The sequence below is a fragment of the Larus michahellis genome, chromosome W, assembly GCF_964199755.1.
Source record: "Larus michahellis chromosome W, bLarMic1.1, whole genome shotgun sequence".
Lineage (NCBI taxonomy): Eukaryota > Metazoa > Chordata > Aves > Charadriiformes > Laridae > Larus > Larus michahellis.
In genome coordinates, this window is record NC_133929.1 from 14,842,705 (window position 1) to 14,856,725 (window position 14,021).

Sequence of the window (14,021 nt, forward strand, 5' to 3'; positions counted from 1 at the left end):
TTCAAAGCATAGCATGCTAATTTGGAGCTGTATTGAGTATCTTGAATTGCAGACTGTTTAAGAAGACACATCCTTACCCTTCCCTGATAAGGGGCAGAAGGCCCTCCAAGCCTTCAATGGAATGCCTCAAATGCTTGCAAGGAAACAAATAATGCAGGCCTGGCCTTCAAAGAACTGATAAGGCTCAGGCATCTGAGAAGTGTGGGAGGACTGCTTTGTGAAGACAGGATAGTTCTGCCACTCGTGTGGTGAGTTTGCTAATTCTTGGTTCTCGAGGCCATTGTGTCCAATAAGTGACCTTTGCTTCATTATTTGTGAAATGCATATGAAAGTGCACACCCCTGCATATGCTAATGAAGATTATAGATATATAATTTGGAAAAATTGAAGGAGTACAAGGTGTGTCCTACTCTGCTGGGAATGGTCTGGGCCCATGATAATTGGCATAATCCAGAAGCAGTGGCAAGTCATATCACTACCCTTGCAAAGGAGCAAAAGCTGCGGTTAGGTAAAGGAAAAGCTATAGTGTATGCAGTATTAGGGGCAGCGCTGACCGCAGCCCAGGAGGACAAACACTTGACCAGGAAAATGGAAGGAGAGAAAATAAAATCCTTGCAAGAGAAAATTGAAATTTTGCAAAATCAATTAGCAACTCAGCGACTACATGCGGCTCTGTCGGATGCCCCGGACCAAGAAAAAAAATCTTATGGCCTGAACTAGAGGAGAGTGAATGAGAAACCTGTGACCAGATGGATCTTAACCCTTTCCTGGATAATGAACTGGGATTTACAAGTCTGGCAAAATTGGCTAATAGACCTTTGTATCTGACAAAGGAGTTAGAGATGAGCTGGAAAATTTTTTTACCCCCAAAATGAGGAGGCAACATTGAGACCTCTAATTAAGACTAAGACCTACTGATAATAGTCAGGCAGGGGCAGCCCCGCAAGTTACCACCTGAACAATACTATTAAAAATCCAGGAAAAAATATACTAGACTAGCTCAAGAAACTGAATATGTATGGGAGGGTATCGTTGACTGGCAGAGACCGGATTTTATTGTCAGAAGATAAGGCACAGGGGTATTGGGGGCCTGGGGTGTTTTTGACCACTGAGTTGCATATTGGGCAGGGGGGTTAGATCCCATGGAACAAGGTGACCCAGTGTGTATTGAGATTCCAACTATAAACCACTTAACCGAAAGCCTGCAAAAGACTGCCTGTCTCCAGTTAATGTATGACAGGCATTTAGTGTCCTGGCAACCCTCTCTGATGTTACTAAATGCAAATCCTGACAGAATGACTTCCCTGATCTGAGGTTTGCCTGACTCTTTAAAACCATATGTGGTCCAACTCCAGGACTGTTTGCAGGACACATTAGGCCCAAGGGGAGGGAGATGGAATCAGCGGGGGGGGCTATGACCTGGGTGGAGGTGGCACAAGAATTGATTAGATATGGCCGAAGGATGGGCCTTATGGGGAATTGGGTAAATCTAAACTCACTGTGCGTAGAGTAGAACAACGTGGGAGGATTGCACACGCCCCCATGAAATCTAGGGGCAAAGAGAAATCTGTTGTGGGTTGAAGGAGTTAAGGAGGGAATTCCCTGGGAGTGATGGATGGCCTACCCACTGCAGCCCTAGAGAAGCTCGTTGGAGCCTGGAAAGATCGAAGGAAATTATCTCCCAGGACAGATCAACTTTCCTGGTGAAAAGGCGAGGCGAGATGGTGCTAACTGTCCCTCTGGACACCAACTGCCCCTGAGGAGGACTTGATTGATCTCAAGTCAGGAAACTGGATGCACCATCCCCAGTAAGCGAGCAGGGGAGGGGGATGGCCAGTGCATTCACCTAAGAAGGCTCACGGACAACAGGAAGGGAGACTTGTTAATTACCTTTCCTCTTGGCCCTTTTAAAACCCCAGTTACATTTTTAGTGGACACTGGTGCTCAGGTCTCAGCACTCTGAGTAGATGAAGAACGACTTTAAATGGGGTCCTGAGCAACGACAACCTTCTGAACAAATCAAAGAGGAAATAGTCCATGCAGTGGCCCTGGGGCCAGTCCGGGCAGGACAAGATGTTAAAAATATGCTCTACACTGCAGCCGGGGAGAACGGCCCTACCTGGAGCCTCTGGCAGAAAGCACCAGGGGAGACTCCAGGTCGACCCCTAGGATCCTGGATTCGGGGATACAGAGGATCTGAAGCCCGCTACACTCCAACAGAAAAAGAGATATTGGCAGCATATGAAGGGGTTTGAGCTGCTTTGGAAGTGGTTGGTACAGAAGCCCAGCTCCTCTTAGCACCTCGACTGCCGGTGCTGGGTTGGATGTTCAAAGAAAGGGTCCCTACCACACATCATGCAACCGATGCTACATGGAGTAAGCAGATTGCACTGATCACACAGCGAACTCGAATGGGAAACCCCAGTCGCCCAGGAATTCTGGAAGTGATCATGGACTGGCCAGAAGGCAAGGATTTCGGAATGTCACCAGAGGAGGAGGTGACGCGTGCAGAAGAGGCCCCACCATATAATAAACTGCCAGCAAATGAGAAGAAATATGCCCTGTTCACTGATGGGTCCTGCCGGATTGTGGGAAAGCATCGAAAGTGGAAGGCTGCTGTGTGGAGTCCTACACAACAAGTTGCAGAAGCCAGTGAGGGACGAGGTGAATCGAGCCAGTTTGCAGAGGTGAAGGCTATTCAGCTGGCTTTGGACATTGCTGAGCGAGAAAAATGGCCAGTCCTTTATCTCTACACTGACTCATGGATGGTGGCAAATGCTCTCTGGGGGTGGTTACAGCAGTGGAAGCAGGGCAACTGGCAGCGCAGAGGCAAACCCATCTGGGCTGCTGAACTATGGCAAGATATTGCTGCCCGGATAGAGAATCTGGTTGTGAAAGTATGCCACGTAGATGCCCATGTGCCCAAGAATTGGGCCACGGAGGAACATCGGAACAACCAGCAGGTGGATCGGGCTGCTAGGATTGAAGTGGCTGAGGTGGATCTGGACTGGCAACATGAGGGTGAACTATTCATAGCTCGGTGGGCCCATGACTCCTCAGGCCATCAAGGGAGAGATGCGACATATAGATGGGCTCGTGACCGAGGGGTGGACTTGACCATGGACACTATTGCACAGGTAATCCATGAATGTGAGACATGCGCTGCAATCAAGCAAGCCAAGCGTTTGAAGCCTCTTTGGTATGGAGGGCGATGGCTGAAATATAACTATGGGGAGGCCTGGCAGATTGATTATATCACACTGCCACAGACCCATCAGGGCAAGCACCATATGCTCACAGTGGTGGAAGCAACCACCGGATGGCTGGAAACATACCCTGTGCCCCATGCTACTGCCCGGAACACTATCCTGGGCCTTGAAAAGCAAGTCCTGTGGCGACATGGTACCCCAGAGGGAATTGAGTCGGACAGTGGGACTCATTTCCGAAACAGCCTCATAGACACCTGGGCCAAAGAGCATGGTATCGAGTGGGTATATCACATCCCCTGTCACGCACCAGCCTCTGGGAAGATAGAACGATACAATGGACTGTTAAAAACTACACTGAGAGCAATGGGTGGTGGGACTTTAAAACATTGGGATACACATTTAGCAAAGGCTACCTGGTCAGTTAACACCAGGGGATCTAACAATCGGGCTGGCTCTGCCCAATCAGAACTTCCATGTACTATAGAAGGGAATCAAGTCCCTGTAGTGCACATGAAGGATATGTCAGGGAAGACAGTCTGGGTTAGTCCTGCCTCAGGCAAAGGCAAACCCATCCGTGGGGTTGCTTTTGCCCAAGGACCTGGGTGCACTTGGTGGGTGATGTGGAAGGATGGGGAAGTCCGATGTGTACCTCATGGGGACCTGATTTTGGGCGAGAATAGCCAATGAATCAAATTGTGTGTTGTTGATTGCTAAGTGTTATAGTTGAATTTAAAATAAATCGAGTCCGAAATAGATTCAATAAATATGCTCTCATTTCTGACTCCTTCTTGAGTTTTTCCAGCGATCAATAAATCATCCACGTATTGTATTAGAATTAGTCCCTGACTTAATTCATAAGATTCCAGTAACTGTTCCAGAGCTTGTCCAAACAAGTTCGGAGACTCTGTAAATCCCTGGGGCAAAACGGTCCACCATAATTGTTGTTTTCTATGGGTCTTGGGGTTCTCCCACTCGAAAGCAAAATAGTCCCTACATTTTCCTTCTAAGGGACAAGCCCAAAAAGCATCTTTTAAATCTATAACACTATACCATTTATAATCTGGACTTAACTGATTAAGTATAGTGTGCGAGTTAGCCACCACAGGGAACCGGGTAATGGTTCGTTCATTTACGGCTCTCAGATCTTGTACTAAACGATAGGACCCATCCGGCTTCTTTACGGGCAATATGGGAGTATTGTGGGGAGACATACAGGGTTCCAAAAGCCCTTGGGCCAAAAGTCTCTCAATTACTGGCTGCAACGCTTCTCTCCCCTCTCTAGAGATGGGATACTGTTTTATCCTAATTGGCTGGTCTGGGTCTTTTATGGAGACCGTGATCGGTTTGATATTTAATTTTCCCACCGACCCTGGGCTATACCAAGTTTCTGGATTAATCTTGGCTTCATCTTCCGCAGTTAATAAGCATAATCTTACTTTTAATTTCTCTTGCTCTACTTCCAAATTGATTCCTAATTCCACCACCAGGTCTCGTCCCAAGAGGTTATACTCAGCTTCTGGGACCAATAAAAATGTTCCCACTCCATATTTATTTGGGGCTTCTATTGTTACATTCCTTATCAGGGGCACCTTAAAAGGTTCCCCCTTTGCACCAATTACTTGGAGTTTATCCTTTGATTCAACACATCCATATGGTAACTTTTGGACTGTTGATCTTTCGGCACCCGAGTCCACAAGGAACTCGAACACTTCATGCTGAGGACCCAATTTCAATTTTATCAAGGGCTCGGTAACCTTAGGGATCCCCAGCAAATAGAGCCCCTGACCCCCCTAATCTTCCTTAAAAATCTCCTCATCCTGCATTCTTTTCTGACAATTTCTCTGTAGATGTCCCTTCTTGCGACAATAAAAACATTCTATGTCCTGCGAACTAAATCTTCTTCTTCTCGGTTCTACTGGGCCCTTCCGGGGACTTTCTCCTCTCCTGCCCTGATTTTGTCCTTCCCTTACAGCTGCCATCAGGATTCTTGCTTTTTTCTTCTGATTTTCTTCTTCCCTTCTCACATACACCTTCTGAGCTTCTCGTAATAATTCATCTAACCCCCTTTCCTGCCAGTCTTCTACTTTCTCTAACTTTCTCCTTATATCTGTCCAAGATTTAGCTACAAATTGAGTTTTCAGCAGGGCTTGACCCACTTGGCTATCGGGGTCTAACCCGGAATATAGCTGTAAACTTTTTCTCAATCTTTCCAGCCATTCGGTGGGGGTTTCATCTTTCTTTTGTTGTTCATTAAAGGCCTTATTAATATTTTGCCCTCTGGGTACAGAATCTCTAATCCCCTGAATTATCATATCCTGGAGATCAATCATGTTATTTCTATGTGCGGGGTCTTGATTGTCCCAATTGGGCCGCTGTAAGGGCCATTTTACATCTCCGGCGGGACCATGCTGATGCCTCTGATCCCAATGCCTCATGCCTGCCGTTCTGATCATTCCTCGTTCTTCGTTTGTGAACAAGATCTTTAAAATAGACTCCATCTCGTCCCAAGTATAAATGTTAGGCCCGAGGAATTGATCAAAACGTTCTGCTACCCCTGATGGGTCCTCTAACAAGTGTCCCATTTCTTTCTTAAATTCCCTCACATCCCCAGAGCTGAGGGGTACAGATACAAATCCAACTCCGGGTTGTGGTCCCCCCATAGCAGTCTCCCTTAAGGGATACAACAAGTTTTCCTCCCTCCTTTCTCTAGTTTGACTTCTAGTTATTCTTCGATTAGAAGGAGGAGCCTCTTCCCCAGGTTCTGTGGGGGCTGTTGGAGGGAGATCTTGCTCAGGACCTTGCGGAGGGGGGACATAGGGTGGGGGAGACGCTGGAGGTTCATCTACATCCCACCTTTTCTCTCTATCATTTTTCTTTTCTTTTAATGGAAACAAATTAGCGGCCTGAGCCGTGCCCAGGATCCATAAAAAGGCGTATTCACTCTCCTCCTTATTAAATGGTCGTTTGTTGTTACCATATATGTTTAATTGTTGGCATATCCAATCCTCTAAGGATCCATGAATTGGCCAATATAAATCTTTTCTTATCTGTTTTCTTCCCCATACCTCCATACAATAATAGACCAATTTCTCCTTGGACTTCCCTTTTCGAGAAGGGGAACTATCCCAATATCGAATCATTAGGCCTAACGGGCTATCTTGGGGTATATCAGGGAGCCCACCCCCACCCCGTATCTCCTGCATGGAACCAGAAGTCCTACTTTTCTTCTGTCCCATCTTCCGAAAGTGCCTTCTTTCACTCAAAATTCACTCACTTCCCTCCATTCGTGGCCCACGCCCTCGCGGACAATGGGAACCGCACTATTAGGAGGTCCACACTCACTTCGTCCGGTGGGCTACTAAGTCCAGTGGACGTCTCAGTCACTCGCACCCGGGTACCCAATCCCCGACCAAACGGAACCGCAATATACATACTCACTCCCGAGTCTTCGTCCGGCTCTTCATGCACAAAAATTACGGGGAACTGCAGTATCTCCTTTCTCTTTTCTTTTTGCTTTCCTATCTCAGTTCGGAAAATCCAGGTGAGCTAAGTCGGAATCTCCTCCGGGACCATCCGAAGATGGGGCGCCCTCCCAGAGTTGAATTCTGAGTCGGCTGTCTGGATCCAAGTCACGGCACCAAATTTGTTATAGTTGAATTTAAAATAAATCGAGTCCGAAATAGATTCAATAAATATTTATTGAGGTAGGAAGGCAAAAGCAGCGCTGGGCGGCCGGGGAGTCGCAGCTCCACCAAAGGCTCGCAAATTCAAGCAAGCTGAGCAGCTCTTTTTATCTTCACGGAGGTCGGTTTCGACATCTTCGGTACGCCCCTCTGTAGCTTCTTGCTTGAGGTAGTTTAGATAAAATGTCGGTCACAGAATCAGCTCAGAATAATACATTCTGATAACATTGTGGTTAAGCTTTTTGTCAAACAGGAGTTCCCATGTTGGTGTAGCAAGATAACATTGTGGACATGTCTCTTCTGGTTAAACAGGGAGTTCTCAAGACTGCCACAATGGGTTCGTTCCTCTTGCTTAACTTGTTTGATCAGCAAATCACCTTTAGTTACTTATTACACTAAGTAACCCTGTCACTGTATGTCCTCATTACTGTAATAGCTATTGGTTGTACTACAGTAAGAATCACCCAAACTAATGACAGATGGACTTTGATGAAAAACAGAGTGAAGTGCAGCAGTGATGGGATCAGGACTGACCTCAGCAGCTGGCGCCCAGCAACTTCCTCAAGATCTACGTCTTCAGCCCATGGACTGTGGGCATGAGCCACACCGGGTACACCAGTCACAAGCTCCGAAAAATACAGCATGCAACAGGCCAGCACCACCCAGCATCTCGCCTGCCCTGAGAGACTGTTCTAACAGATGGAGCCCAAAGCCATGGATTAAAAGAACTCAACGGACACTTTGGAGGGATGGCCCATAAACTAAGGGCATTGTATCTGCATAAATATATGTGTGTGTGTGTGTGTGTGTATATATATATGAATGACAGGGGAAAGTGGTGGCAATTCATTGGAGACCGTAAGATCTGGGCATGGCATAGATGGTATGGAGTAAGGGGTGGATAACGTCCTGGTTCCGGCGGGGACAGGGTTAATTCTCCCCAGGCTCCGGCAGGGACACAGGTATTCCATCCCACTCAAGCCATGGCCACCCTGAGCTGCCGGGGGAGGGGGCAGGAAGTCACCGCTTGGGGAAGGCGGGGCATCCTGGGCCCGGGTGGGGAGCGGCGGTTCCCTAATCGTGTTTGTATATTCCTCTGTCCGTGTTATTGTTGTTGTTTGCCTGTTCCCTTTGCTGTTCTGTTAAACTGCCTTTGTCTCAACCCAAGAGTCTTGCCTTTTCTTCTGATTCTTCCTGTATTAGGAAGGCCCGAGCGAGTGGCACGTGGTTCTTTGTTGCCGTCTGAGGCTAAACCACGACAAGCAGTATCTCAGGGTCTTTTACCATTTCATCCCTGGACTCCATGTAATCCAATGCCACAGATTTATATTAAGGCATTATGCGATTTTCACTTTTATTCGTCCCCAATTTTTATTTGACCACAAGTCCACAGACAACAGAGATTTCCTTCAAATAACTGTGACATTTTGGGGGACTTTACAATTAATTTAGAACTCATCACAGCCTATTAGTTGTTTAAATTATTCCTGATAGAACCATATTCATTCTTTATCAAGAAATAGGCATCAGCTTTTCTCTGTCAGGGCTGTTATGTCCTTATTACTTCTGGCTGGGATTACTTATTACTTCTGCTGGCTGAGATAAAATGTCCAGCTTGCAACTACGTCCCCGTGCCGGATATTTCTCATGCAACTGGGTGGTCCTGTGTGCTGACAGGCAGGTGAGTACATTAACATTTCCAGAAGTGAAACCCAGATTTGCACCAGCTGGGGGTGTGCTACGCTGTTTGTCTTCCTCCTGGATAATTGCTTTGTTATTTTCATTTATTTATTTTTACAATTGTGAAAAATAGTGAAGGTATTGTTGGCTTTCGCCATAATAACAAGGCTATAAATCTTTGACTTATAAGGATAACTAACCTTTAGTAAATTAGGAAACATGAGAAACCTCAAAGATAACAACTAACAGCAGCTATGAAGAAAATCATCATGAAGAAAAACATCCGAGAGAAACAAAAGAGAACTTCTCCAAAAGACTCCACAAGTGATTAACAGAAGGAAACAGATGCATAGGAGAAGGGAGTTGATGATAATCGATCCTACCAGAAGGAAACAGATGCATGGGAAAAGGGAACTGAAGATCATCGATCCTCAGAAACAATTCAGAAGGAAACACACAAATAGAAGAGAAAAGGGACTAATGATAATCAATCATTATAAACAATTACTCTGTCTAAAATAGTGAATACGTATGCAATATTGAATGTATATAAGACATGGTTAAAGTGTTAGCTGGTGTGCCTCTGACTTGAGTCATGCACCCAGCGCTGCGCTTTTGCTCTATTGACTTTGTCCCTATAATAAAATAAGTGCCATTTCTGTTTAAGGGATCTGGCTATTTATTACACAATGAATAATATTTATATTATTTTTTAAGGGCTAGGATAAGGAGCATCTGAGGCACTTGCTCATGTTCACAGGTTGATATACCTTGCCACCTCTGCAAACATTTTTCTGCCTTAACCGTGTCGGGGAATGGGAGGAAGGATCGAAACTGAGTTTTCTGCCTGTAGCACCTCACACACCTGTGGGAGGGGGTAACTGCCTGTTCCTCTCCTACTGCTGCTTGGGGCTTGCTGCAGGATTTTTAGGGGATGCTGGGTCATGCAAGGTCGCTCCTCAAAAACCATCCTTTGTACAAAAACTGCTCTTTTTGACCGTGGGCCGGCCCTGCTCTGCCGTACACAGCCGTGACCCCTGCACAGCACCACCCCCTCCGTCCTACTCCCACTCGCAGCCCAGCACGTGGCTTCTACCCAACCCCGCTGCCCCCACACCAGGTACTATGGGGCCGGGCCTCGCTGGAGAGGAGATACAGGCCTGGCCCGTAGGGGCTGATACAGTACTAAGAACCACTTACCCACACACCCTACAGGCCCTATGGTGGGAAGCGCTGTCCCTTTAAGCGCGCCGGTAGGGGCTTGTCGTGCGGCGGGGCGTGGCTTGTTGTGTGGTGGGGTAGGGCGCGGCGCGGCGCGTTGAGGTCAGCGGCGAGTGGGCGCCGTCACAAAAGGAAGTGGCGGCGGTAGCGGCTGTCAGCGCAGGGAGGGACTAGGGCCAGGGCCAGGGCCAGGGCCAGGGCCAGGGCCAGGGCCAGGGCCAGGGCCAGGGCCAGGGCCTGGGCCTGGGCCTGGGCGGCGGCAGCAGCAGCAGCAGCAGCAGCGGGAGCGTGGGGCGGCGGGCGCCGCGCCGCGCCATGGCCCAGCAGCAGATGAGCAGCTCGCAGAAGGCGCTTATGCTAGAGCTGAAGTCGCTGCAGGAGGAGCCGGTGGAGGGCTTCCGCATCACTCTAGTCGATGAGTCCGACCTCTACAACTGGGAGGTAGCGATCTTTGGGCCCCCCAACACCCTCTACGAAGGTGGCTACTTCAAGGTATGGCTTTCCCCCACCACCACCCCGCTGGTGGACTGGGCCTCCCGCTGCCGCGGTGGTCTTGGGGAGCTGCCGATGAGGCCTGCACCATTCTCCTCGTCGTCTGATGGGCCTCTGTCGTGCTCGGAGGGATGGCCGGGGCTCTGGTGGGGCGGCGGGTATGCGGCAGCTGTCAGCCCCTCCGCCCCTCGCGGAAGTGGGTCGGGGCCTACGGGAGGAGGGAGGGCATGGAGGCTCGGCTCCTGTAAGTGGTGCTCCGCGAGCTGCCTTTCCCCTCCTGTTGCTGGCGGGGGGGGGATGGGGGCGGTCTGCAGGGCAGGCTGGCTGGGGCCAGCAGGGCCTCTCCTTCCTTCTCCCTTGGGAAGCACTCTGGGGAGAGGGGGCAGTGTCACAGCTGTCTCTATTCTGTAACTTCCCTATTCTAACCCCAAAGAAAGGCAGGTACCTCGTGGCAGGGTGCAAATTCTTCTCTTCCAAGCTGTCATCTGGGCTATGGTTTGTGTATGTTTATTTCAAAGGGGTTTCCTAACCTTCCCTCAATCACTCTGCTTGTTATGCAGGAGCATCCTGTGTAGGATGACTAATTCAGGGTAAAGGCTGTATTTTCCTCAAAACTTCATGGGCTTCAGGACTGTTTTTTCATGACTGTTTTTCCTGTTGTTTTCCTCTTCTTCCCCTCCAGACTTTGAGGGCAGCCTTCCAAGGGCTATGGCAACAAATAATTGGTGAAGGTAGATAAATGTTTTCAATTCCTCTCTTAATCTTCCTGTTAATCCAAAACAAACTTTTGTGGTTATTTCCCTTCTTGTAAACACAGTAAGCAAGGAGTCTGGCACTGCTGTCCCAGAAAGGGACAGCAAAAGACTTAAATTCTCAAAACAATTGGAGGAGGAATCACATGTTTTTGCTTAAAAGAAACAATTAAAAACCCTTTGATGCCTGCGGAAGATATGTTGCATTGGGCATACCCCTTTGCACTTGATATCTGCTTGGTCTCTAGCACAATATTGTCCCCTTTAGCTTGCTTCTCCCAGGAGTTATCATTTTATTAGTTGCTTCTGTGTTTCCTGTTTCATGCCCTTTGACTTCTGTCAAACAGAAAAAAAAAATTCTGGATGATCGCTTTGCTTGGCTGACGTGCATCTTGGCCTTTCTGGGTCAAGGTTTAAGAGCCTTGTTCCACAAACCCAAAATAACCTGTAGCTTGGGGAATAATATATTTGAGTCATGTTCAGTTTGGCCTCATTGCTTTGAAAGAAGGGAAGGCTTTGGTACAAGATTTGCCTTTTGTAATGAGTTGGATGGCTTACTCATGTAGGTGTGATAGGTATATTCTTAGACTTACCTCCATTATTACTTATTCAGGAAGTTGCTCTAGTCTTGGGTTGGTAAGTGGGTCACTCTTACATCTGAATGGTTTGGCAACCTTTTCCTGTACTTGCATTACTCATCCTTCCCCCCCAGAAATCACAGTGGGTCAAAATATTTTTGTTTGTTTGGGGAGCTCTCTGGACTGTATGTTTGTAATTATTTCACATGCTGCTTTAGACTCTTTTCAGTAACAATCTGAGTATGTGCGTTAACAAGTGTAGATTTAGGCAAGGTTGCCAGTTGCTTTACCTCAGTATTATGAATGTGATATCTCTTTTGGTATTTTATGTCCTTGAACTCTTGTGCCTTTCGTCAAAATTCTTCTGACTGATCCTGTGAGGCTTATTTTGAGAGTGGGAGACTAAGGTCTTGTGATGCCTTCACCCTTCCACAGCAGAGGGATTCCCTTCAAGTAGCATGGCTGGAGTCTGTCATATGTTGCTTCTGTCTCATCTTTCCTCCGTGAGGAGCCATGCATGGTGTTCTTTTGTTTTGGTAGTGTTTGATCTTTGGTTATGCATCCTAAGTTCTGAGTCACTGAAAAAGTGGTCTTAAACTCTCATTCTGTCTGTAGGGAGAAGGAGTCCTGTTGTCCTGAGAAGTGATGTTCTTGGCTTTCTTTGTATTAGGTCTTCAGGCAAACCTTTAGATGTGTTAGATTTGGCTTACTGAATTGTTTAGAGATAAAATTAATACCTGAACTTTATTTGGTGGGGTGACTTCTAGCACATATTCATAGTATATGTGAGGTCAGCACTAGTTCAGATCACAATCTCACTTATTCTTTTTCAGGTTTCTTAGTGTGATGAAATATCTAGCTTCATCTTGTTTTGTCTTTTTAGTTTCCTATGATTAGGTAAGCAGGATTAGAAATATGTGATCACAGGATGTAACTTTTTAAACTTTGTGGCAATGAGAGTTTGGGAATTTTCTTCCACTTGAGGTGTGGTTTGAGGGCACAAACTGGAGTGGAAAGTGCAAAGACTTCTAGTTAAGATCAAGTATAAATATTTTGAGGAAGACCTGTGCTTAATAAAGAAAGTGTTAGTGATTAGTTGATTGGGAATGCAAATGCTTGATTTATGCTCACGGAGCTCTTGGGGCTGGTAATATCAGCTTTTGGCACCTTGTTTATTCTTGGGGAAATATGACTATTTTCTCTGTGTTGTTGAACTAGCTGAATAAATTGAAATGAGGAAAGTGCTCTTTGCACCTCCTTGACAGGAGCTACTGCTGTTAAAAGCTGGTTCAACACTTCTACAGGCTCTGGTTTAGGTTGATAATCCTGTAACTAGCATTTGATAAATTGAAGCAGAAAACGTGTCCCCCTGAATGTTTGTTTAAATGGTAGGTTATCAGTACCTTAGTGCTGGCTATAATAGTCAGGGACTTCTTAAAAATTCAAGCACAGTGTCTCAGCATATTTTATCAACTAACATACATGCTCAAATCTGTTGCAGTACTTCATAGTTTAGGACCTCCTAGCTAGATGGAAAGGGCAGCAGCCTTCAGAAGCAACCACTGTGTGAAGAGCAGCTTGTATCAATGAGGGATAGGAGCAGTCCTGAACCACAAACTCCCTCCATGCAATCAGCTAAAGATGCACATCTGCAGTAGAGACTTAATCATGAGTCCAGGTGTTTCTGCATGGCTATCCTTATCTCTGTCAATCTTTGCCTTATCTAGTGACTTTATGTAGCTATTCAGTATGACTGGGAATAATGTTTTGGGTAACCCTTTAAATTCCAGATTATCACCCTCAAGGAAGGAGTTGAGCTATTTCATGCACTGGTTACCTTTCATGCCTTGCTAGCAAGGCAAAAGTAGCTCAGGGTCAGTGATGTTAAGCTCTCCAAAGAGGTCCAGTGATAAGAGCAAATGTCTGTCCCTCAGCTGCTGTCAGCAAGAAACTTCCAGTTTGACTAAAATCTCTGGCAGAATCAGTTGTGTTGGGCTACAGGTAGTTGATTGCAATAGGTGAACTTGATTTTTGGTCCCCGGCTCATTCAGAGTTTAAGGGTAAAAGGTGGGTAGACCTTACATGTCTAAGATGTTGATTTGCTCACATCTGATTCAGTTATTGAGGTTTTTTGAGTGACAAAGGGAAGACTTCTCTCAGAAGGAAATATTTTCATGTCCAGGTCATAGTGCCAGTTGCTTCTTTCTTAGGTCAGTTGGGAGGGGCATGGTGTGATAAGACACCATGTGATGTTTTCAGGATACTTGCAGTACTATCTGAATAAGCCATCAGGAGGCACCTTCTAAGCTTTGTATGTTTGGCGCAATTGTACCGTAACATCACAGCTTTTGATTGTTTTAAAAGGAAATTCTTCTCACTTTATAGTTGAATGGTATTCTTGTGCTG

General features: G+C 46.6%; 1 protein-coding gene across 1 annotated transcript in view; it reads left to right on the top strand.

Moving 5' to 3' along the window:
- The first annotated feature begins 9,881 nt into the window (after positions 1-9,881).
- The window catches only part of LOC141735593 (ubiquitin-conjugating enzyme E2 R2-like), a 33,582-nt gene continuing 29,442 nt past the window's right edge, over positions 9,882-14,021 (top strand). The window contains exon 1 of the mRNA XM_074568619.1: positions 9,882-10,285. Within this exon, the coding sequence (XP_074424720.1) occupies positions 10,109-10,285 (177 nt within the window). The 5' untranslated portion in view covers positions 9,882-10,108. The remainder of the gene's footprint in view (positions 10,286-14,021) is intronic.